Source organism: Trachypithecus francoisi, unplaced genomic scaffold (assembly GCF_009764315.1).
Source record: "Trachypithecus francoisi isolate TF-2019V2 unplaced genomic scaffold, Tfra_2.0 Lachesis_group11, whole genome shotgun sequence".
NCBI lineage: Eukaryota > Metazoa > Chordata > Mammalia > Primates > Cercopithecidae > Trachypithecus > Trachypithecus francoisi.
Genome location: NW_022681456.1, coordinates 123,682,809 through 123,707,100, shown reverse-complemented (window position 1 = coordinate 123,707,100; position 24,292 = coordinate 123,682,809). Strand labels below are relative to the sequence as shown.

The following is a 24,292-nucleotide window of genomic DNA, read 5'->3' as shown; positions in this document are numbered from 1 at the left end:
TTATAATTTAATTTTTAAAATTATTTAATTTATTTATAATTTAATTATTTTTAACACTATTACCATTTTATTATTTCTAATTCATACTGAGTGTGTAAAATAACTAATTAGGTAGGAGTCTGACGTCAGTGTAGTACATCTTTTCTGCAATCTTTGTTTGGTTCAATTTTTTTAAGTCATTATTTATAATTAAGATTAGATTTTCATCTTATGGAAACTACTTCATTATTGTTTTCTTAAAAAAATAAAATCTGCTTCAATTAAATATGTGAATGAGAAATTATGTTTGACATTCACAATTTGATGTATATTGATTTTTAAAGTCTGGGCTACATATAAAGTATTATTACATCTAGAATGATTATAAAATTTCAAATTAATTCTTCATTGTCATGATATTTATTGGTTACACTCTAAATTATACTGATCAACAAACCTATTATTATGTATGCATGTTCTTAACTAATTCTCCACAGGCAATCATGTAAATACTTTTGAAAATCCTCAAACGTGGTATATTTTGGGTTGTTTTTCACCCTGAATTATTCATGTAAAGACAGTTCTAATTTGATTTTATTCTGTATTAACTTTACCTTGTTGCATCACATTTAATATTTACAATCTTCTACTAAAGGAGATGCCTCTGGGAAGAATAAATTATTAAACAATATTGTACTATATCACCACGCCAGACTGAAATATAAAAATGCATTCATTATATTGTTCATTGATTTATTTTCCAATCATAACTGTCTGCATTTTAATAGGAATATTTGTTGTAAACGACTAATGCTTAAATCAAACTATATAGAGAGGGAAAAGTAATTTTTAAAACGTCACTTAGTTAAAAATAGGGAAGTCAGAAAAAGTAGATTTTAAAAATACAAGCTAAATGGTACATGAGCACTCAGGCGTGGTGGCTCATGTACCCAGCAACTTGGGAGAGCAAGACATGTAGATTTCTTGAGCTCAGGAGTTCAAAACCAGCCTGGTCAATATGATGAAATCCCGTCTCTACAAAAAAATACAAAAATTAGCCAGCATGGTGGTATTTGCCTGTAGCCAGCTACTCTGGTGGCTGAGGTGGGAGGATCGCTTGAGCCTTGGAGGTAAGGCTGAGGGTGCAGTGAGCTGAGATGAAATTTACTGAAATTGGGGAAATATGCTTCATAATGATAAATTAATTTTCCAAACCATTAGTAATATATTTTTATCATTGCATATACCTAATGATACAAATTCAACATATAATTGAATAAAGTGAACAAGTAAACAATCATAAGTGGGATTTTAAAGACTCTTCTCTTGATGCTTAATACAAGACAGGCCAGCGAGCCTGTAGAGAGATTTAAACTAGACAAGGAACTATCACTCATATGAATACATTCACACACACACTCACACATATACTCAATTTCAATATAGTACCATTAGGCAAGCTTGGCCAGGAGACAGTCGAAATGTACCTATTCAAATTTAACATTAATTAATAAAAAGTAAATAACATTTAAAACCAGTACCTCACCACATGAACCACATTTATAGAGGAATGAACACTTCCAGTTTCATAGAAAATGTTCTAACTATATTTTACCTACAATAGAAATCAATGAACAAAAATCTGAGAACCTTATACGGTTTTTAATTCAGTAATGTATGTTTAAATAACATATGGGCCAAATAAATGATCAAGATGAATGGTCACAAAAGACTACTAAAGGAAGATTTTGAAAAGGCACAGACATTTTATTTCTAGTTTAAACATGGCAATACCATTATGGTATTTACAGTTATTAAACAGGCAATAAAACTATATTATCAATGCATTTAATGTCCATATGAAATGGAAAATTCCTAGGAAATGCTCATTACCAAAATAGAGTACCTCAAATAGAAATCTGAGTAAACCCTACATGTACTGAAGACATTAGTTTAGACATAAACTTTTCTACAAAAATAGCCTGCAAACTCAGATGCCATCACTAGGGAATGATAACATTTAAAAATAAAGTGGTACTCTTCATTATTATTACTATATTTGAAGTTCTAGGGTACATGTGCACAATGTTCAGGTTTGTTACATAGGCATAGATGTACCAGGTTGGTTTGCTGCACCCATCAACTTGTCATTTACATTAGGTATTTCTCCTAATACCTAATATAAAAGGTATTAGGTATAAGGTATTTCTCCTAATACCTCCTTCCCCAATCCCCCACTACCCGACAGGCCCCGGTGTGTGATGTTCCCCTCCCTGTGTCCGTGTGCTCTCATTGTTCAATTCCCACCTATGAGTGAGAACACGTGGTGTTTGGTTTTCTGTCCTTGTGATAGTTTGCTGAGAATGATGGTTTCCAGCTGCATCCATGTTCCTGCAAAGGACATGAACTCATCCTTTTTCATGACTAAAGCAGTACTCTTAACAGATGCTTCCAGGTTATAGAAAAAGAGAAAATCTTCCCAAGATAGCGTTGAGACCAAAACTTTTTCAAGTACATAGCTATGAATAAAAACATGGTCAAATATCCTTGTGAACATGGATGAAGAAACAAATCTTACCCTAGATATAATATGTGTACTGATATTTTATAAGGGGCAATATACAATGATCTGCATGGATTTGTTTCGAAACAAAGCCTAGTTTAATATTTGACAAAAATAAAACTAATTTATTTTATAAAATGTTGTATAAAGAAAACACATATCATTCTGAGTAACAAAAAATAATAAAAATGTTACAATTGATAAAATCTATTAGAAAAAATGAATATTATAAAACTGCTTCAATATAAGAAAGATATAATGAAAAAAACACCAAACTTTGTAAATATGAATACTATGTTGAATTATTTTTTGCTAAAACCAGAAAATGATACATATGATACACGCAAAATTTGATTGTATCTTCTATTCGACTATGGATATAAAGCACTAGCCAGAGAAAATAAATGAAGAAAAAATAAGTTATGGCACATGGATAGAAAAAATAAAAGTGTGATTATTTGCAGATAAAATTGCTGTTTATATAGAAAATCCAGAAAAATCGACGTTTGAAATGACAGATTTAAATATGTAAAATAAGTGAAATAACTAGATATAAAATCAAAATGCAGACATCAACTGTATTACTATTTACAGTAACAAAAATTATTAAAGGGAATATTAAAATCAGAATGCCATTTACAAAAGCATGAATGTAAAATATCTGCATTTCTGTATGATTCAATCCCCCAAATTATATAATATAATAGAGAAAAATTAAAGAGATCCCAGTACATTGAACCCAGTACATTGAAGGGCACAATATGATATTGATTGGAAAAGTCAAGAAGCTAATCTTTAAATATTACTTTAGAGGTTAAATGCAGACTCAAGCAATCCCAGGACAGTATTATTTTTTTTTTTGGAGAGCTTTATTGAGGTATTGTGTGCATACCATAAATTTCATCTGCTTAAAATAATTAAAAACCGGTGATTTTTAGTATATTCACAGAGTTACAACCATCACCACTACTGAAATTTAAAAAGTTTTCATCACTGACACAAAGAAACATTCTAGCAATAGTGGCCACCTCCTATTTCAACCTCCCTTAGGCATTGGCAGTGCTCTTTTACTTTCTGTCTCCATAGTTTTGCTTGTTCTTGACACTTCATATAAACTGACCCACAAAACATGCAACTTTTAGGAAGGCTGAATGCCACAAACATGATTAGCAAAATGAGCCCGACCTGAATGCTAGGATATCTGTACTTTTAAAATTGTGTGTATTATATTTCAATAGTTGATTTAGAATTTTCTTATTATTAGAGCAAATAATGCAATTCATTTTAAGACTTATGCAATCATATCATTTCTATTCTAACAAATATAAAATTTATCTGATGCACTGCAAACTCAAATACTTTCATTCTAAAGCTTATGCTTACAATAATATCTTTTTGAAGATCCACAGTGGAATGATTTAAGTCTATCTAGATGTAGCATTGCACAGTTACATTCAGCATGATCTGAGTCTTTTATCCTGTAATGGAGAAAAATCCATAATTCTGTTACATTTTATGCAAGTGATTCATGAGACAAGAACATTTTCCATGTACTGTAAGAAAACAAGTTTAAGAAAAAGGGTAATTAAATTTTTCATATACCATTACTAAAAGTCATTATTCTGAAAACTCACTACAGTAGTCCCCCCTTCATCCACTGGGGATATGTTTCAAGACCCCAGTGGATGTCTGAAATGGCAGATAGTACAGAACCTGTAGAGAGATTGTGTGGTGTCTACACATTCCTAAATATGATAAAGTTTAATTTATAAATTACGCACAACAAGAGATTACAACAATAACTACTGATAAAAAATTATAAGCAATATGCCAACAGCAGTACTCTTGTACTTTGAGGATATTCTTAAATAAAATAAGGGTGGCTTTTTAATGAAAACAAGCACTGTAATTCCCTGATAGTCCATCTCAAGCTTGTCCAACTTACGGACCATGGGCCGCATGTGGCCCAGGCAGCTTTTTAATGTGGCTCAACACAAATATGCAAACTTTCTGAAAACATTCTGAGATATTTTTGCAATTTTTTTTGTTTAGCTCATCAGCTATCATTAGTGTTAGTGTATTTTATGTGTGGCCCAATACTATTCTTCCAATGTGGCCCACAGAAGCCAAAGATTAGACATCCCTGCCCCATCTCATAACCAAGAAAGTTACTAGCTGACCAATGAGCGGTTGACATATAGGGACTACTATGGTCTATTGTGAAATATTTACATCAATATTTCACTAACTTTCCACATCTTTCTTCATGTATATGACTCCACATAAATTTATTCATATTATTCTTCTGAATTTATATATTTTTTATATAGCACCATACAAAACAACTTACTCATGTTTGAAAGTCAGACCGTTTATTGTCACCCATGGGTGATGACTGCTCTCACGAAACACACCAATCCATGCGGATGGTGAAATGGCGGTCAGAAATTTCTAAAAGAAAAGAAAGAATTTTCACTTAAATAATAATTATGAAAACATTACAAAAACAATATATTAAAGTTGAAGACCACTATTTGCGGTACCAAAAACTTCCATAAATGTTTATGATTTTGATATAAATGAACTCTTCAATGTTTATACTTAGTACTTTCATTGTTATTTTCATGTTAATAAAGACATTTTAATTCTTGCATTATAACAGTTACCCCAATTGACTGAATAAACACAGGAAGGATTTAAATAAGTTTCCTGATACTGTGCATTCATTCCTCCAGATACTGTAATGAAATCAATCTGTTTTTGTACTATATTTCCCAGAGTTGGAGATTTAGAAGAGAAATGAGAGGTTATCATTCGGAAATAAATGACATAGAAGCTACAGATTGGGTTTTCTGGGCACCACACCATTCTTTAACTAGATAAGCCCTCACTTTTTTATCTGATTTGGTTTTGGTGGAATAACAGTGGTCCTGACCAGGTGGTGTAGACCCATCTCTCTCTGCTACTCCCTACTAAAAATAACTATAAACTCTGGGATTAATAAAGGCAAAAGCAATGCAGAACTCTGAAAGGTGGAAAGAGGAAAATGAAATTGTCTGGGACCCTAGCATCAGGATTCAACAAAGTATCTGAGCGAGCATGTTAAGTTTCCCACCCAACAGAAGAAGGTGACCTAGGCCTGCTGTTTCCTCGCACCCAACCTGGCAATAGGAGGAGGCCCAGCAAACGTCACACCTGCTCTGTATTGAAGGGGAGTCCCCTCCACAACGCCAGGTGAGGCTGGTACCACTGGCAAGGATGATCTACCAGAAGACCTGCTATCAATACAGCTAGAGGAAGTGCTTCCTTCTCATTCCAAGAGACAGCAGGGTGGATGTGGGTGAGGAGGATCAGCAAAGCGACTCCATGACTACCAGTGCACCATCTGGGGTCCTCTTTGTCCCTGAAGGCAGGAGACCCACTTCCCCATCCAGAGACAAGGACTCAATGGATTCTTAGTGTTTTTTGTGCACAGTACAGCAGTGAACAGTAACATACTACTGATAACTGCAATAATATGGAGGAATTGCAGAAATATCAGATAGGAGTGAAAAAGACAGATATGAAATTCGCACTGTATGATTCCCTTTATATAAATTCAAGAACAGGCAAATGCTATTTATAATATTAAAAGACAAGACAGTGTTTTGGAGAGGAGTCAGGATCGTGATGAGTGTATACACAGGGGTGGAACTGCTAGAGCTGAAAACTTTTATTTCATGATCTGACTTGTATCAGATGAATTCATTCACTTTGTGATTAATCTGCATGACCAGATCATATCATGCCTGATAAAATTAGATAGAAACATTTATTGTGTATTCAAAGTATTTACAGAAGCATGGTTTTCCTTGAAAAGCAAAAACTGAAAATAAAAGTAAATTAGCAGTATATAACTTTAAAAACATTATTAAGTCAATCAATTGAATAATACATAAACTTGAAAATATATAAGATAAATATATGTACACACATATGGATGTTTACTACAAATGTTTTATTCACTGAAAGAAGCTTTTCATAAAATGTTTGAAACATTTATATCTTACCATTTCTTCTTCATTATCTATAGAAAGCAGACTGGAGTTCTTTGAAGCACAGGCCAGCAAACTCTTTGTCCAAGTTCTTCTTTCCTTGCCAATGTAATAACAACTGTTGGAATATGTAATCCACTCCTCAGGACACTGGCCACAATGACGTGCTAAATAAAGATATGAATTACTATGCAGAACAATATGAATGTTTACAAATGAAAATTAGTTTACATATTTGCAACAATATAAACCTATATGTGCTTAACATATTTATGCATCCTTACAGGCTTATAAATATATGTATTTTTAATAACCGAGTCAGTCATACACACATGCACAGACAAGGGTTAACCTCTTATCCCTAATTGTGTTCCCATATGAAGCAAACCAACAAACAGAAATACACTCTACACGTGTCTTGAACATCACTGACACACAACTGCTTTTTTAGGATAGTAAAATTATTCATTTCATATCATCTCACAGCAGTAGGACACTTCTGTTAACTGGGAGAAAGGGTAGAATGATTTTAAGTGAGTATTTCTACTTATTGGAGAAAAGGAAATGCTGCCTTATAATCTTTGTTTGTAAATATTTAATGTTGAATTTTATGGCTTATTTTCTGCAAAAATGCCCTTATTCCTTTACATGCCTTAAACCAGACACAAAATATAAATTGTACTAATATCAGAACGTTGAAAATAAAAGTGTACCTTTCTGGATTCTTGTATTCGGGAAAGAATTGTTCTGCTCCAGGACTGTAATAGAAAAATTAAAATGAGTTTTATAAAAACTAATATCTAGATAAATCATAATGAGTTTAGTTTCTTACTTTGAAACTTTGTGTGTTATTTAAAATGGGGACAATCTTTAATAAAATTCACTTTTTCTATAAAAATAAATGAATAGATCTTCGAAAGAAATATTTTTAAAGACTTTAGCATAAAACTTCACCATCTCTTGTAGTATTTGATGTAACCACTTTCAAAAATTAATTTGTTTTTCTAAATACTTTTCTCCTATAGCATGTATTTGAATTACGAATTCAGAAAATACATTGTGTGTGTGTGTGTATATATATATAGATAGATTGCACACATATTCTCTACAATGATTTTGTTATTTATGTTGTGAAAAATTTAGAATAACCATATTACTTTTGGGTCCAAATCATACTAATATCTGAATGTTGAAAATAAAAATGTACCTTTCTGGGTTCTTATATTCGGGGAGGAATTGTTCTGCTCCAGGACTGTAATAGAAAAATTAAAATGATTTTCGTAAAAACTAATATCTAGATAAACCATAATGGGTTTAGTTTCTTACTTTGAAACTTTGTATGTTATTTAAAATGGGGACAATCTTTAATAAAATTAACTTTTTCTATAAAAATAAATGAAGTAATAGATCTCTGAAATAAACATTACAATGAGAGTTCTATTCTTCAACAGTATGAAATATTTTGAGGCACTTCCAAGCATTAAAGTAAAACTTTCCCGTCTAATCTTTCAAAAATACGCTTACGAGGAATAAGAACTATTGTTTTTAACACAATGGCCATCAGGACAATGCAAACGATTCCCAGGACCTCAGCAGTGAGCTTCTCTGGAGGTGGCAGTAAACCTGCAGGGAGAGAAACAGAGGTACTGAGAGAGGGGAGATAGAGAGTTGATGAGGATTCCATACTAGAGAACCCACATGCACAGGGAAACATACGCCTCTAAATCTACATCTACTCTGGTAATCTTTCTCTCAGAATATACCAGTTCATTTTCAGAAAACATAATGTTCCATGAGTGGATCGCAGATTATGGTTGAACAATGCCCGAATAAAATGAGTCTTCTGATGTCATATTAGAATATTAGATCCCAATTATGAACTCTGATTCTCACAAGTGCAAAATATTCCCTAATCTTTCCCCACCTTTCTGCACTCAACTGCACGTCCTAGAACAATAATATTGAAGATCTTTTTAATGTGTTACCTTGGCAGTCATATATTTGATCAATCCTTTGATGATTCAGAGAAGAATTTTGAAGGTTTAATTCTACTTGGAATATTTCCTGTTCGGTTCCTGAATTGGAGCTTTTATTGCCTTTAGGTTTCCTTTGCTGCCTCTTTGGATCCTGGGCCAGACTCACTTCTGAGAAGGTTCCTCTTTGTTTATTCATGTCTGCAGCTGTGTGATGTCAGGGACTGTACTCTGTGATAACTGCACTTAAGAAGCTATGAATGGTGTATGTTTTGACAGGATCCCTGGTATAGGCAATCTGCATGTGTTGGGGCTGAGCAGTAATGTTTACTTTGCTGTTGACCAATGTAAAATGCTGGTACTAATTTCCTAAAGCTTTAAAGAAAAATCTCATGATATAATTGGTAATTTTTTAGATGTATTCTGTATTTGACATAATATTACTAGTGGGAACAATAAAAACATTAAACTTGTGAGAACTAAGAAGTTCATAAAAAAATTTGTATTAAATTAAGGTTAGATCCTTCAAAAACACAACACCAATAGACTGCATGTGTTAACAATTAAAATACTGTATTTAGTAATACACAAATTTTATTATAGTTTTAAGATTCATTGATGGTTAAGGATTGTGTGCCATAAGATAAAATAGTTCTGCTAGCATATAGAGTAACTTCTTATACTAAATTTGTAAATTAGGAAATCAGAAAAACTATTAAAATTTTAAAAATACATCTCATATCTTGTAAAACATTACATTACCCTATGCATAAACTAAATACTACTGAAAACAAAACATATTTTGAATTGCTTCTTTTACACAAGAATTGGTAATTGATTTAACGATTAAAATAGGAAAACCTAAATGATGAATAAACGTGTGGGCCATCTGTGGAAGAACAGTGTCCAATCAAACTTTCAGAAAGCTCTTATGGTTGTAGAAGTGAGTGAGGGTCACTTTGGATGTGTAAGTAATTGTAATAGTTCAGACAACATAATTTAATAACCTAGTCAATGAGCTCTAGTCAGTGCGACTACAGTTAATTCTAGCTTTGCAAGTTATAATGTGTGACCTTTAGTAAATTACTTAATGTCTATTAACCTAGTTTACAATGAGAAAAAGACTTTATAAAGTATAATGTATGTAAAAAACAAAACACACAATCTGGCACATATTAGCACTGAATACATAATAGACATTTTAACTATTTGTAACACAACTGCCATTTGATTATTTCTGATTAGCATTAGAGTGTGTAAAATAACTCATTAATTAGGCATCTCATGTCAGTGTGGTACATCTTTTTTGCAATGTTTGATTCAATTGTTTTAAGTCTTTCCATTGTTTATAATTCAGGACAGATTTGCATTTTATGAAAATGATTTCATCCTTGCTTTTATTAAAAATTAAAACTGCTTTCATTCATTCTAGGTATGTGATTGAAAAGTAGTGTTTGACATTCACAATTTGATGTATCCATTTTAAAAATTTATTTTTAAAGGTTGGTCTAAGAGTAATATACAGTTAAGCCAGTAAGGATTACAAAATCCAAAACGAATTGTTCATTGTCATGATGGTTATGGGTTTCACTCTGAATTACATTGATTGGCAAACCTATTATTATGTATGCATCTACTTGAGTGATTCTCCACAGGCAATAATGTGGATACTCTAAGAAATCCTCAAACGTATTTTATATTTTGGCTCGTTTTTCACCTTGAATTCTTCACATGAAGAGAGTTCTACCTTGATTTTAGTGTATATAAACTTTACCTCAGGTGCATCACAGCCAGTATTTACAATTTTCTACTAAATGAGATGAGCAAGTAGAGAAACAGGGAGAGTAGCAACACATATCTTCTGTCACCAGAAAGCCACACGCCCTTCAGTGGGGAGGTCAGGTTACCTCTTAAAGACACAAATCTTATCTGTGATCTTCACAGACTACCCTTTGAAGGGTCAGAGTGAGGCAAGAGTGGAAAAAGTAGATTCCTCGCCAATGTGTCACTTCAGATTTGAACAGGAAATTCTCACCCTAGGGCTATTTTGAATGAGTTTATCTCATCACACACTTTATAATACATGAGACTTTGGGTGGCTAGTGTGTCATTTAGTCTGTCCATTTTCAAGTGCCTCTGATAGAAATTATTTTAATGGTCAACAGGATAGGGGGAGAGCAGAGATTTAACCCATGGAGTTGATTGCTTCCATCTCAGTCACAAACACCAAAATCTTGTAACTTTTTAACAGTATCTTAGATGGCTACTTTCTACATTTAGACAAGGTGGCTAAAACTTGGCATTGTATACTTCTTTATCATATACCCCAATAATATCACTGCTATCATAATAAAAAAATTTAAATAATAATCTTATCAATCGGAATTTGATGCACTTGTCACTGTTTTGAGAAAATGCTACATTTTCAACTTAATTGTAACTGACATGAATTTTCAAACTTATCATCTTGATTTCTTTGCCGTAGTTCTTAAAATTCCCTCATTCATTTTTCTTCTTTATGTAAGTTAACCAGATTCCTCTGATTAAAATAAATGTCTCTTGAAAGAATAAAATATTAAACAATACTGAACTATATTTCTATGCCAGAGACTGATATAATAAAAAACTACTCACTATATTGTTCACTGATTCCCTCTCTAATCATGAGGTAAAAGCAATTTTAAAGACATCAACTACTTAAAAATGGGGAAGCCAGAAAATGGAGATTTTTAAAGCATAAGTAAAATGGTACGATTGCCAGGGCGCGGTAGCTCATGTCAGTGATCCCAGCATCCAGAATCACTTGAACTCAGGAGTTCGAGGTCAACATGATCCACAGGATGAAACCCCTTCTCTTCAAAACAAATACAAAAATTAGCCGAGGATGCCGGTGTTTGCTTGTAGTCCCAGCTGCTCTGGAGGCTGAGGTGGGGGGATCGCTTGCGCCCTGGAGGTCAAGGCTGCAGTGAACTAAGTTAGTGTCGCTGCACGGCAGCCTAGGCGACAGAGCCAGACCTTGTCTCAAAAATAAATAAAAATTTAAAGAAATAAATGGTATATGAACATCAGGAAAAATACTATAAATTATCTCGTTGTATTAAATAAAAATCTTTCATCATTTTCTGTCAAGAAAAGGGGGAATGTTTATGCATGATTCTATTGCCCAGGCTGGAGTGCAGTGCTGCATCTTGGCTCACTGCGACCTCCGCCTCCTGGGCTCAAGTGATTCTCCTGCCTCAGCCTCCTGAGTAGCTGGGATTACAGGCATGCGCCACCATGCCCAGCTAATTTTTTTTGTATTTTTGTAGAGACGAGGTTTCACCCTGTTAGCGAGGATGGTCTCAATCTCCTGACCTTGTTATCCATCTGCCTCGGCTTCCCAAAGTGCTGGGATTACAGGCATGAGCCACCGTGTCCAGTCATTCTCTAAAATCTAAAATGTTGAAATTTAAATCCATATTTATTTCTTTGCAATCAGAATTACTATTTGCCCTTCCATCAGAATGGCTAATATTGGCTAGGCATAGATGTTTTTCTGTAAAATATATTGTGTTTATATTTTATCTATTTCTATTATAAGCAAATTTATTTATATTTACTTTTTTTATATTTCATAAACTATGTTAATTTTTTCTGTTAGTCACATTATGGAATTAAAACAATAAAATCATTCACTAAGGATGCCACATAACGTATCATTCACTAATGTTTTCTATTTAAGTTTAAAGTGCTGATATCTACTATTGCTACAAATATCCACTTGGAGTTTTCCATTAGTGTTATACTGTTATTGTTTGCTTAATGACAGGGATATGTCTCAGGAATATGCCTCTAGGCAATTTGATCCCTGAGTCAACATCATAGAGGGTAAATACACAAACCTAGATGGTACAGCTACTACACACCTATGTTATATGGGATAGCCTGTTGCTCCAAGGATACGAACCCATACAACATGTTATTGTAGTGAATAATGTAAGCAGTGACCAGAATGGTAATTTTTGTTTATCTAATCATATATAAACATAAAAAAACCCGTAAAATGTGGTTAAAAATAGGTTAAAATGACATCCTTTTGTAGGTATATTTTACTATGAATGAAGTCTACAGAAATGGTATTTTCCCTGGGTGAGTCAGTGAGTAAGCAGCAGTGAAAGTCAAGGCCTAGGATATTACAGCACACTACTGCAGGATTTATAAACTCTACACTAGAGTACACTATATTTATGCAGCAGTTTTATCTTTTGCTAATAATAAATTAACTTTACTGCAACTTTGTTGGTTTCTAAATTTTTCATTTTATAAAAACCTTCTGCCTCTTTTTAAATACCCTATATTTAAAAACACAAATTGCAGTCTTAAAAACTATTTTCTTTATGTTCTTATTCTGCAAGCTTTTTCTATTTTTCATTTTAATATTTTTTCTTTTTAACCTTTCTTTTAAAAAAACTAAGACACAAACACACGCATTAGCCTAAACCTACACAGTGTCAGCAAGAACAGTATCACTGTCATCCCCTCCACATCTTGTCGCACTGGAAGGTTCATGGGCGATAACACATGTGCAGCCGTCCTCTCCTACGGTAACAAGGCCTTCTTCTGGAATTCCCCTGCAGGACCTGCCCAAGGTTGTTTTTCAGGTAATTGTTTTTGTAGAAGTAGAAGGAGTACACTCTAAAATAATAATTAAAAGTACACTACAGCAAATACATAAACCAATAACATTGTCATGTATTATCACTATCAAATATTATGTAGTGCATGTAATTGTGTGTGATATACATTATTCCACTGGCAGCACGGTAATTTGTTTACATCAGCATCACCACAGACATTTGAATAATACACTGTACTGCAACTATTGCTATGACATCACTAAGTCATAGGAATTTTTCAGCTCCGTAATAATCTAGTGGGACCACTATCTATCTACTATAGTAGCAATATATAATATATAATTTATTATTTGGTCTGTCATTGACCAAAACATCATTTTGTGGCACGTGACTATACATCATGTCCTTTGTTAATCGAAATAATATAGGTTTCTACTGTTTGAGCATTTAATGTGAATGAAATTTATGCGTATACAAAGGCACAATAAATATATAAAAACAAAAAAAGAGAACTGAAGTAGAATTTACTCTATTTGATGTGTATATATATGTGTATATATATGTTTATATGACATAAATACACACACACAGAGCTTACGATGATTAATATTAGGTGTCAACTGGATTGGATGGAAGGATGCTTATATAGCTGGTAAGTGTTGTTTCTGGCTATATCTGTGACGGTGTTGGCAGAGGAGATTGACATGTGAGTCAGTGGACTGGGCAAAGAAGACCCATCCTCAGTGTGGGTGGGCACCATCCAATGGCTGCCAGAGCCAGTAGAACAAAGCAGCTAGAAGAATGTGGGGTAAGCTGGCTTGCTGAGTGTTCGACTTTGATTCTTCACCCGTGCTGGATGCTTCCTTCCAACCCTCCTGCCCTTGGACATCAGACTCAAGGTTCTTCAGCCTTTGGAGTCTTGTACTTACACCAGTGGTTTTACATGGGCTTCTGGGACTTCGGCCACAGACTGAAGGCTGCACTTTTGGCTTCTCTGCTTTTGAGGCTTTTGACTCGGACTGAGCCACTACTGGCTTCTTTCTTCCCCAGCTTGCAGATGGCCTATTGTGGGACTTGGCCTTGTGATTGTGTGAGCCAATTCTCCATAATAAACTCCCCTTCATATATACATGTATCCTATTAGTTCTGCCCCTCAGGAGAACCCTAACGCCGAACGTACATAGTATTACTATGACTATTGCAAATAATGACAATATCTGGTTTCCTATGAGTTATGGGTAAGTTGGAAGTCAAGAAGAAGTGAAAATATACTTTTAATGTAACATGAAATAAAATAATTGTCAATGAATTTAAAAAATTGGAGTGAATTAGTTATTACAAACTCTAAATAAAATTAAATTTAGATATCTTCAATAGATTAAACACAGATTTCCAACGAAAACTTGGATATTCAAAAAGAAGACTTAAAGTAAAGGAATTGTGTGGATATACCTAATTGGATATTGAACAGTGTATTAATGATAAAGTTTCCAACACTGAATAAGTATTTATATTAGAATTTGGGGAGCAGATACAGGCTAATTGGTAAATAAAATAGAGAGAATCTCACTTTGTTTGTACTGGTATCATAAAATATCAAAACCAAGCAATGTATTAACCATACAGATATATTACTCACAGTTCAGAGAGCAGGGAGGTCCAAGATCAAAGTGCCAGCAGGTTTGCAGTAAGTTGTATTAAATTAACAAGTTTCCATGTGGAAAGTAAACAATGAAAATGTCTATTATGAAAACATAAGGGAACAACAGAGTTTAAACACTTGGTAGTGTTCAATCAGAATGTAATAAAAATTAAGTTATAATTAATACCAGTCCTTATGTATTTCCATACAAATAAAATACATAAGGATAATATTTAAATATGCATCATTATATTAAGTATAAAGTATTTGAATGTAAAAGCAAAGAATGTATATATTCAGTAATAAATGTTGTCTTTATGAGGCATTCCTTTCATGTAAGCATAAAGAAAAATGAATATAAAAGTAGAGCTACCATATGATCCGGCAATCCCACTCCCAGGTATATACCCAAAAGAAAGAAAATCAGTATATCTGAGGGATAGCTGTACTCCCATGTTTGCTGCAGCACTGTTCACAATAGCCAAGATCTGGAAGCTACATGAGTGCCCATCCACAGAGGAATGGACAAAGAAAATGTGGTATATATAAACAATGGACTAATATTCAGCCATAAAAAGAATGAGACCCTGTCATCTGCTACAACATGAATGGAACCAGGGGTCACTATGTTAAGTAAAATAAGCCAGTCACAGAAAGACAATCATCACATGCTCTCACTTACTTGTGGGATTTAAACATCACAACAATTGAACTCATGGAGAGACAGAGTAGAAGGATGGTTACCAGAGATTGAGAAGGATAGTGGAAGGGTAGTAGTAGGGAAGTGAAAATGCTTAATTAATGAGTATAAAAATATTTAGAAAGGATGAATAAGACCTAGTGTTTGATAGCACAACAGGGTCACTACAGTGGATAATAATTTAATTGTACATTTAAAAATAACTAAAGAGTATAATTAAATTGTAACACAAAGGATAAATCCTTAGGAAGATGGAAACACCATCTTTACACGATGTTATTATTATGCATTGCACGTCTGTGTCAAAACAGCGCATGTGCCCAAGAAACATATACACCTACTATGTAGCCACTGAAATTAAAACTGAAATATTTAAAAAAGAAAAGATGAAGATAAAATATTTAAAAACACATACCATATCTCACGAACTGGTAGACCACTATTACAGTTAATGTGCTGTCTTAATATAAGGCAAGCCCTTTACTGGAATTGAAGAAGCATACTTCATAACGTTAGATTAACTTTCCAAACCTCTAGTAATATACATTTTTATCACTGCATGTACCTAATGATACAAGTTCAACATATAACTGAACAAAGTGAATAAGTAACAATCATAAATGGGATTTTTCAACACTTTTCTCTCAGTGCTTAACACATAAACAGGCCAGGGAGCCTATAGAAAGATTTGAACTAGACAAGTAGTTATCACTCATATGCACACACTCACACATATGTAGATACTCACATGTTTAATTTCACATATTTTTCCCAAATACACTATAATCTCATAACTCTAAGCATATTAGTAAAAAATATAGGACTACGATTTCAATGTAGTACCACTAGCCAAGCTTGGCCAGTGAACAGTGAAAAAATAGATATTCTAGTTTCAATTTTAATTAATACAAAATAAATACCATGTAAAACTAGTTTCTCAGCACACTAGCCACATCTTTGTACACAAAGATGAAGAATATTTCCAGCTTCACAGAAAATGTTCTAACTACAGTTTACCTACGATAGAAGTCAGTAAAAAAAATCCGCCAACCTTTCATGGTTTTAAATTCAGTAATACATGTCTAAATAACATATAGGTGAAAGAAATGATCAAAATGAATGGTCACAATTTTTATATGAATTATAAGGAAAATAGAACTCTTTCTTGTAAAAACTGATTGCCCTCTTGTAAAAACTGATTTGTAATGTATATATATTACAAAAGATGACCTAAAAATTAAATTAACTGAAATGCACTAAAATAAAAATAGAAAAGCTAAAATTAAATACAAGTGATGTATAAGAAAAAAATGAATAAACAGTAAAAAGCCACGTTAAAGAATGTTACAATAGAGAGAACAGCAAGGCCAAAGGTATTTTCAATGAAAATGCTTTTAAAATCTGATGAGACTACTAAAAATATACAGCTACTAATATATCCACAAAAATAACAAATTTAACATTTTAAAAAATTGGTAAGAGCCGGGCACAGTGATGCCTCCCAAAGTGCTGGGACTATAGGCTTGAGCCACCACAACTGGCCTATTTCTGGATTAAACATGGAAATACCATAATGGTATTTAAAGTTATTTAGAGGCAATAAAACTATATTTTCATTACATTTTAATGTCCATATGAAATAGAAAATTCATAAACACCCTTTACCAAATGCAGCACCTCAAATAGAAATCTGAGTACATCCCACATGTATCAAAGAAATTCAGTTTAGACATAAACTTTCCTACAAAAATAGTCTGCAAACTCAGATGACATTACTAGTGAATTATAACATTTAAAAATAAAGCAGTACTCTCACCAAATGCTTTCAGGTTACAGACAAACAGAAATTCTCCCCAAGATAGCCTTGATACCAAAACCTTTCAAGTTAATAAACTTGAAACATGGTCAAATATCCTAGTGAACGTGGATGAAGAAATAAATCTTACCCTACATAAAATATATATCCACTTTTTTTTTTTGAGACAGAAACTCCCTCTGTCGCCAGGTTGGAGTGCAGTTGTGTGCTCTCGGCTCACTGCAACCTTGGACCCTCAGTTTAAAGTGATTCTCCTGCCTCAGCCTATAGGTGCCTATAGGTGTGCACCACCACGCCCAGCTAATTTTTCTATTTTTGGTACAGATGGGGTTTCAGCATGTTGACCAGGATGGTCTCGATCTCCTGAGCTTGTGATCCACCCGCCTCAGCCTCCCAAAGTGCTGGGATTCCAGACGTGAGCCACCGCGCCCGGCCAGCACTGATATTTTATGAGGGAAATATACAACGATCATCATGGTTTTATTTCAGAAACAAAAGCTGGTTTAACATTTGAAACAATAAAAGTAGTCTATAAAAACGTTATATAAAGAAAACATATATCATTCCAACTGATACAAATAAAAATGTTACAACAATTGATAAAATCTATTGGAAAATAGGAATATTATAAAACTGCTTCAATATGAGAAAGATAGGATGAAAAAACCCAGCAAGCTTTGTAAATATGAATAACATGTTGAAGTATTTTTTGCCAAAACCAGGAAACGATACATATGATACACACAGAACTTTGATTGCACTTTCTATTCAATTATGGGTATAAAATCCTAGCCAGTGAAAATAAATGAAAATAAAACTAAGTTATAGCACGTGGATTGAAAAAAATAAAAGTGTGATGATTTGCAGATAAAATGTTCTTTATATAGAACATCCAGAAAAAAATCAATAGTTGACATAATAGATTGCAATATATAAAATCAGTGGAATAAGTAGATATAAAATCAAAATGCAGACATCAATTGTATTTCTATTTGTAACAACAAAAATTACTAAAGGGAATTTTAGAATCAGGATGCCATTTACAAAAGCATGAATATAAAATACCTACATTTCTGTATGACTTCAATCCCCCAAAATACAAAATACGATAGAGACAAATTAAAGATAACACAGTACATTGAAGGAAACACTTTATGTTGATTAGAAAAGTCAATATTATAAAGAAGCTAATCTTTGAAAATTAGAGAATAAATGCAGTCACAAACGATCTCATGAGAGGCTTTTTTTTTCCTGATAGCTTTATTGAAGTGTCATGTACAAAGCATAAATTTCATCCACTTAAAATGATTAAAAATCAATGATGTTTAGTATATTCACAGAGTTACAACCATCACCACTACTGAAATTTAGAAAGTTTTCACCATGACACAAAGGAACGTTCTATCAATTAGTGATCATCTCCTATTTCCACCTCCCTTAGGCACTGGCAACCACTATTCTACTTTGTGTCTCCATGGGTTTGCTTGTTCTTGATACTTCATATAAACCGACTCATATAACATGCAACTTTTAGAAAGGCTGAATACTACAAATATCATGTTGTGCAAAACGAGCCCGACACAAATGCTAGGATATCTGTACTTTAGTAATTGTGTATATCCTATTTCAATAATTGATTTAGAATTTTCTTATTAGAGCACATAACATAATTCATTTCAAGATTTATGCAATCATAATATTATTTCTATTTTCAGAAATATAAAATTTATCTGATGCACTGCAAATGCAAACGCTTTACTTCAAAAGCTTATGCTTACAATGATATATTTTTGAAGATCCACACTGGTCTGATGAAAGTCCACGTGCATGTAGCATTGCACAGTTATGTTCAGCATTATTGGAGTCTTTTATCCTGTAATGGAGAAAAATCCATATTCTGTTACATTTTAAGTAAATGATTCATGAGACAAAAGCATTTTCTATGTAGTGTAAGAAAAGAACTTTATGGAAAAGGGTAATTAAATTTTTCATAATATTAGTAAGAGTCATTATTCTGAACACTCAATAGAGTGGTCCCCCTTCATCCACGGGGGATATGTTTCCAGACCCCAGTGGATGCCTGAAACAGCAGATAGTACAGAACCTATAGAGAGATTATGTTTTCTCTACACATTCATAACTATGATAAAGTTTAACTTCTAAATTAGGCACAATAAGAGATTGACAACAATAACTACTAATAAAAAATTATAGCAATATGCCAACAGCACTACTCTTGTGCCTTGAGAATATTCTTAAGGAAAAAAGTAAGCGTGCCTTTTTAATGAAAACAAGCTCTGCAATTCCCTGATAGTCCATCTCAAGCTTGTCCAACTCACTGCCCATGGGCCGCATGTGACCCAGGACAACTTTGAATGTGGCCCAACTTAAATACATAAACTTTCTGAAAACATTCTGTGATTTTTGTTTGTTTGCTTGTTTTAGCTCATCAGCTATTGTTAGTGTTAGCATATTTTATGTGTGGCCCAAGACTATTCTTCTTCCAATGTGGCCCACAGAAGCCAAAGATTAGACGCCCCTGGTCCATCTCATAACCAAGAGGGTTACTAGCTGACCGACGAGCAGTTGACATATAGGGACTACTATGGTCTATTGTAAAATATTTATGTCAACATTTCACTAACTTTCCACATCTTTCTTCATGTCAATGATTCCACATAAATTTATTCATATTACTCCTCTGAATTTATCCTTTATATATGTATATATTTATATAGCACCATACAAAACAACTTACTCATGTTTGAAAGTCAGACCATTTATTGTCACCCATGGATGATGACTGCTGTTACGAAACACACCAATCCATGAGGAAGATAAAATGGCGGTCAGAAATTTCTAAAAGAAAAGAAAGAATTTTCACTTAAATAATAATTATGAAAACATTATAAAAACAATGTATTAAAGTTGAAAATCACTATTTGCAGTACCAAAAACTTTCATAAATGTTTATGATTTTGATATAAATGAACTCTTCAATGTTTATACTTAGTACTTTCATTGTTATTTTCATGTTAATAAAGACATTTTAATTCTTGCATTATAATAGTTACCCCAATCGACTGAATAAACACAGGAAGGATTTAAATAAGTTTCCTGATACTGTGCATTCATTCCTCCAGATACTGTGACTAAAACAATCTATATTTGTATATATTTCCCAGAGCTGGAGATTTAGAAGAGAAATGAGAGGTTGCCATTCAGAAATAAATGACATAAAAGATACAAATTGGGTTTTCTGGGCACCACAGCATTCTTTAACTAGATAAATCCTCATTTTTTAAATCTGATTTGGTTTTGGTGGAATAACAGTGGTCCTGACCAGGTGGTGTGACCCATCTCTCTCTGCTACTCCCTACTAAAAATAACTATAAACTCCGGGATTAATGAAAGACAAAAGCAATGGAGAACTCTGAAAGGTGGAAAGAGGAAAATGAAATTGTCTGGGACCCTAGCATCAGGATTCAACAAAGTATCTGAGCGAGCATGTTAAGTTTCCCACCCGACAGAAGAAGGTGACCTAGGCCTGCTGTTTCCCCGCACTCAACCTGGCAATAGGAGGAGGCCCAGCAAAGCTCACTCCTGCTCTGTATTGAAGGGGAGTCCCCTGCACAACACCAGGCGAGGCTGGTATCACTGGCGAGGATGATCTACCAGGAGACCTGCTATCAATACAGCCAGAGGAAGTGCTTCCTTCTCATACCAAGAGACACCAGGGTGGATGTGGGTGAGGAGGATCAGCAAAGCGACTCCATGACGACCAGTGCAGCACCCAGGGTCCTCTTTGTCCCTGAAGGCAGGAGACCCACTTCCCCATCCAGAGACAAGGACTCAATGGATTCTTAGTGTTCTTTGTACATAGTACAGCAGTGAACAGTAACATACTACTGATAACTGCAATAATATGGAGGAATTGCAGAAATATCAGATAGGAGTGAAAAACACAGACATGAAATTCACATTGTATGATTCCCTTTGTATAAATTCAAGAATTGGCAGATGTTATTTATAATATTAAAAGTCAAGACAGTGTTTTGGAGAGGAGTCAGGATAAGTGATGAGTGTATACACAGGGGTGGAACTGTTAGAGCTGGAAACTTTTATTTCATGATCTGTCTTATATCACATGAGTTCATGCACTTTGCAATCAATCTGCATGACCAGATCACATCATGACCGATAAAATTAGATAGCAAAATTTATTGTGTATTCAAAGTATTTATAGAAGCATGGTTTTCTTTGAAAAGCAAAAACTGAAAATAAAAGTACATAACAGTATATAACTTTAAAAACATTATTAAGTCAATCAATTGAATAATACATAAACTTGAAAATATATAAGATAAATATATGTACACACATATGGATGTTTACTACAAATGTATTATTCACTGAAAGAAGCTTCTCATAAAATCTTTGAAACATTACATCTTACCATTTCTTCTTCATTATCTATAGAAAGCAGACTGGAGTTCTTTGAAGCACAGGCCAGCAAACTCTTTGCCCAAGTTCTTCTTTCCTTGCCAATGTAATAACAACTGTTGGAATATGTAATCCACTCCTCAGGACAATGGCCACAATGACGTGCTAAATAAAGATATGAATTACTATGCAGAACAATATGAATGTTTACAAATGAAAAGTAGTTTACATATTTGCAATAGTATGAACCTATATGTGCTTGACATATTTATGCATCCTTACAGGCTTATAAATATATATTTTTAATAACCGAGTCAGTCATACACACATGCACAGACAAGGGTTAGCCTCTCATCCCTAATTGTGTTTCCATAGAAAGCAAACCAACAAACAAAAATACACTCTACACATGTCTTGAACATCACTGACACACAACTGCTTTTTTAGGATAGTAAAATTATTCATTTCATATCATCTCATAGCAGTAGGACACTTCTGTTAATTGGGAGAAAGAGGGTAGAATGATTTTAAGTGAGTATTTCTACTTATTGGAGAAAAGGAAATGCTGCCTTATAATCTTTGTTTATAAATATTTAATGTTGAATTTTATGGCTTATTTTCTGCAAAAATGCCCTTATTCCTTTACATGCCTTAAACCAGACACAAAATATAAAGTGTACTAATATCAGAACGTTGAAAATAAATATATACCTTTCTGGGTTCTTGTATTCGGGAAAGAATTGTTCTGCTCCAGGACTGTAATAGAAAAATTAAAATGAGTTTTATAAAAACTAATATCTAGATAAACCATAACGAGTTTAGTTTCTTACTTTGAAACTTTGTGTGTTATTTAAAATGGGAACAATCTTTAATAAAATTCACTTTTCCGATAAAAATAAACGAATAGATCTTTGAAAGTAGTATTTTTAAAGACTTTAGCACAGAACTTCACCATCGCTTATAGTATTTGATGTAATCACTTTCAAAAATTAATTTTTCTAAATTCTTTTCTCCTATAGCATACCTTTGAATTATGAAATCAGAAAATACATTGTGTGTGTATGTGTATATAAATAGATAGATTACAAACACAAAAAAAAAATGCATGTTCTCTACAATGATTTTGTTATATGTGTTGTGAAAAGTTCAGAATAACCACATCACTTTTGGGTCCAAATTATACTAATATCTGAACGTTGAAAATAAAAATGTGCCTTTCTGGGTTCTTGTATTCGGGGAAGAATTGCTCTGCTCCAGGACTGTAATAGAAAAATTAAAATGATTTTCATAAAAACTAATATCTAGATAAACCATAATGGGTTTAGTTTCTTACTTTGAAACTTTGTATGTTATTTAAAATGGGGACAATCTTTAATAAAATTAACTTTTTCTATAAAAATAAATGAAGTAATAGATCTCTGAAATAAACATTACAATGAGAGTTCTATTCTTCAACAGTATGAAATATTTTGAGGCACTTCCAAGCATTAAAGTAAAACTTTCCCGTCTAATCTTTCAAAAATACGCTTACGAGGAATAAGAACTATTGTTTTTAACACAGTGGCCATCAGGACAATGCAAATGATTCCCAGGACCTCAGCAGTGAGCTTCTCTGGAGGTGGCAGTAAACCTGCAGGGAGAGAAACAGAGGCACTGAGAGAGGGGAGATAGAGGGTTGATTAGGATTCCATACTAGAGAACCCACATGCACAGGGAAACATAATGATAAACTCTGGCCTCTAAATCTACATCTACTCTGGTAATCTTTCTCTCAGAATATTCCAGTTCATCTTCAGTAAATATAATGTTCCATGAGTGGATCGCAGATTACGGTTGAACAATGCCCGAATAAAATTAGTCTTCTGATGTCATATTAGAATATAAGATCCCAGTTATGAACTCTGATTCTCACAAGTGCAAAATATTCCCTAATCTTTCCCCACCCTTCTGCACTCAACTGCACGTCCTAGAACAATAGTATTGAAGATCTATTTAATGTGTTACCTTGGCAGTCATATATTTGATCAATCCCTTGATGATTCAGAGAAGGATTTTGAAGGTTTAATTCTACTTGGAATATTTCCTGTTCGGTTCTTGAAATGGAGCTTTTATTGCCTTTAAGTTTCCTTTGCTGCCTCTTTGGATCCTGGGCCAGACTCACTTCTGAGAAGGTTCCTCTTTGTTTATTCATGTCTGCAGCTGTGTGATGTCAGGGACTGTGCTCTATGATAACTACACTTAAGAAGCTATAAACGGTGTGTATTTTGACAGGATCCCTGGTATAGGCAATCTGCATATGTTGGAGCTGAGCGGTAATGTTTACTTTGCTGTTAACCAGTGTAAAATTCTGGTACTAATTTCCTAAAGCTTTAAGCAAAAATCACATGATATAATTGGTATTTTTTTAGAAGTATTCTGTATTTGACATAATATTACTAGTGGAAACAATAAAAACATTAAACCTGTGAGAACTAGGAAGTTCATGAAAAAATTTGTATTAAATTAAGTTTAAATTCTTCAAAAATA

At 33.5% G+C, this 24,292-nt stretch overlaps 1 protein-coding gene across 6 annotated transcripts in view; it reads right to left on the bottom strand.

The window, feature by feature from the left end:
- KLRC2 (killer cell lectin like receptor C2) overlaps positions 1 to 24,292 on the bottom strand; it is a 51,065-nt gene that overhangs the window by 5,891 nt on the left and 20,882 nt on the right. The window contains exons 9-20 of one of the 6 annotated variants that reach the window (XM_033222889.1): positions 23,298 to 23,396; positions 22,981 to 23,025; positions 22,478 to 22,522; positions 21,780 to 21,931; positions 20,082 to 20,182; positions 19,102 to 19,196; positions 8,095 to 8,199; positions 7,784 to 7,828; positions 7,290 to 7,334; positions 6,592 to 6,743; positions 4,893 to 4,993; positions 3,926 to 4,020 (exon numbers count right to left, since the gene is read on the bottom strand). In XM_033222889.1, the coding sequence (XP_033078780.1) occupies positions 3,926 to 4,020; positions 4,893 to 4,993; positions 6,592 to 6,743; positions 7,290 to 7,334; positions 7,784 to 7,828; positions 8,095 to 8,199; positions 19,102 to 19,196; positions 20,082 to 20,182; positions 21,780 to 21,931; positions 22,478 to 22,522; positions 22,981 to 23,025; positions 23,298 to 23,396 (1,080 nt within the window). Of the gene's footprint in view, positions 1 to 3,925; positions 4,021 to 4,892; positions 4,994 to 6,591; positions 6,744 to 7,289; positions 7,335 to 7,783; positions 7,829 to 8,094; positions 8,200 to 8,561; positions 8,781 to 14,798; positions 14,878 to 18,576; positions 19,197 to 20,081; positions 20,183 to 21,779; positions 21,932 to 22,477; positions 22,523 to 22,980; positions 23,026 to 23,297; positions 23,397 to 23,770; positions 24,192 to 24,292 lie in introns of those variants that run through there. The other 5 variants (XM_033222890.1, XM_033222892.1, XM_033222893.1 and 2 more) reach the window with 5 other exon arrangements.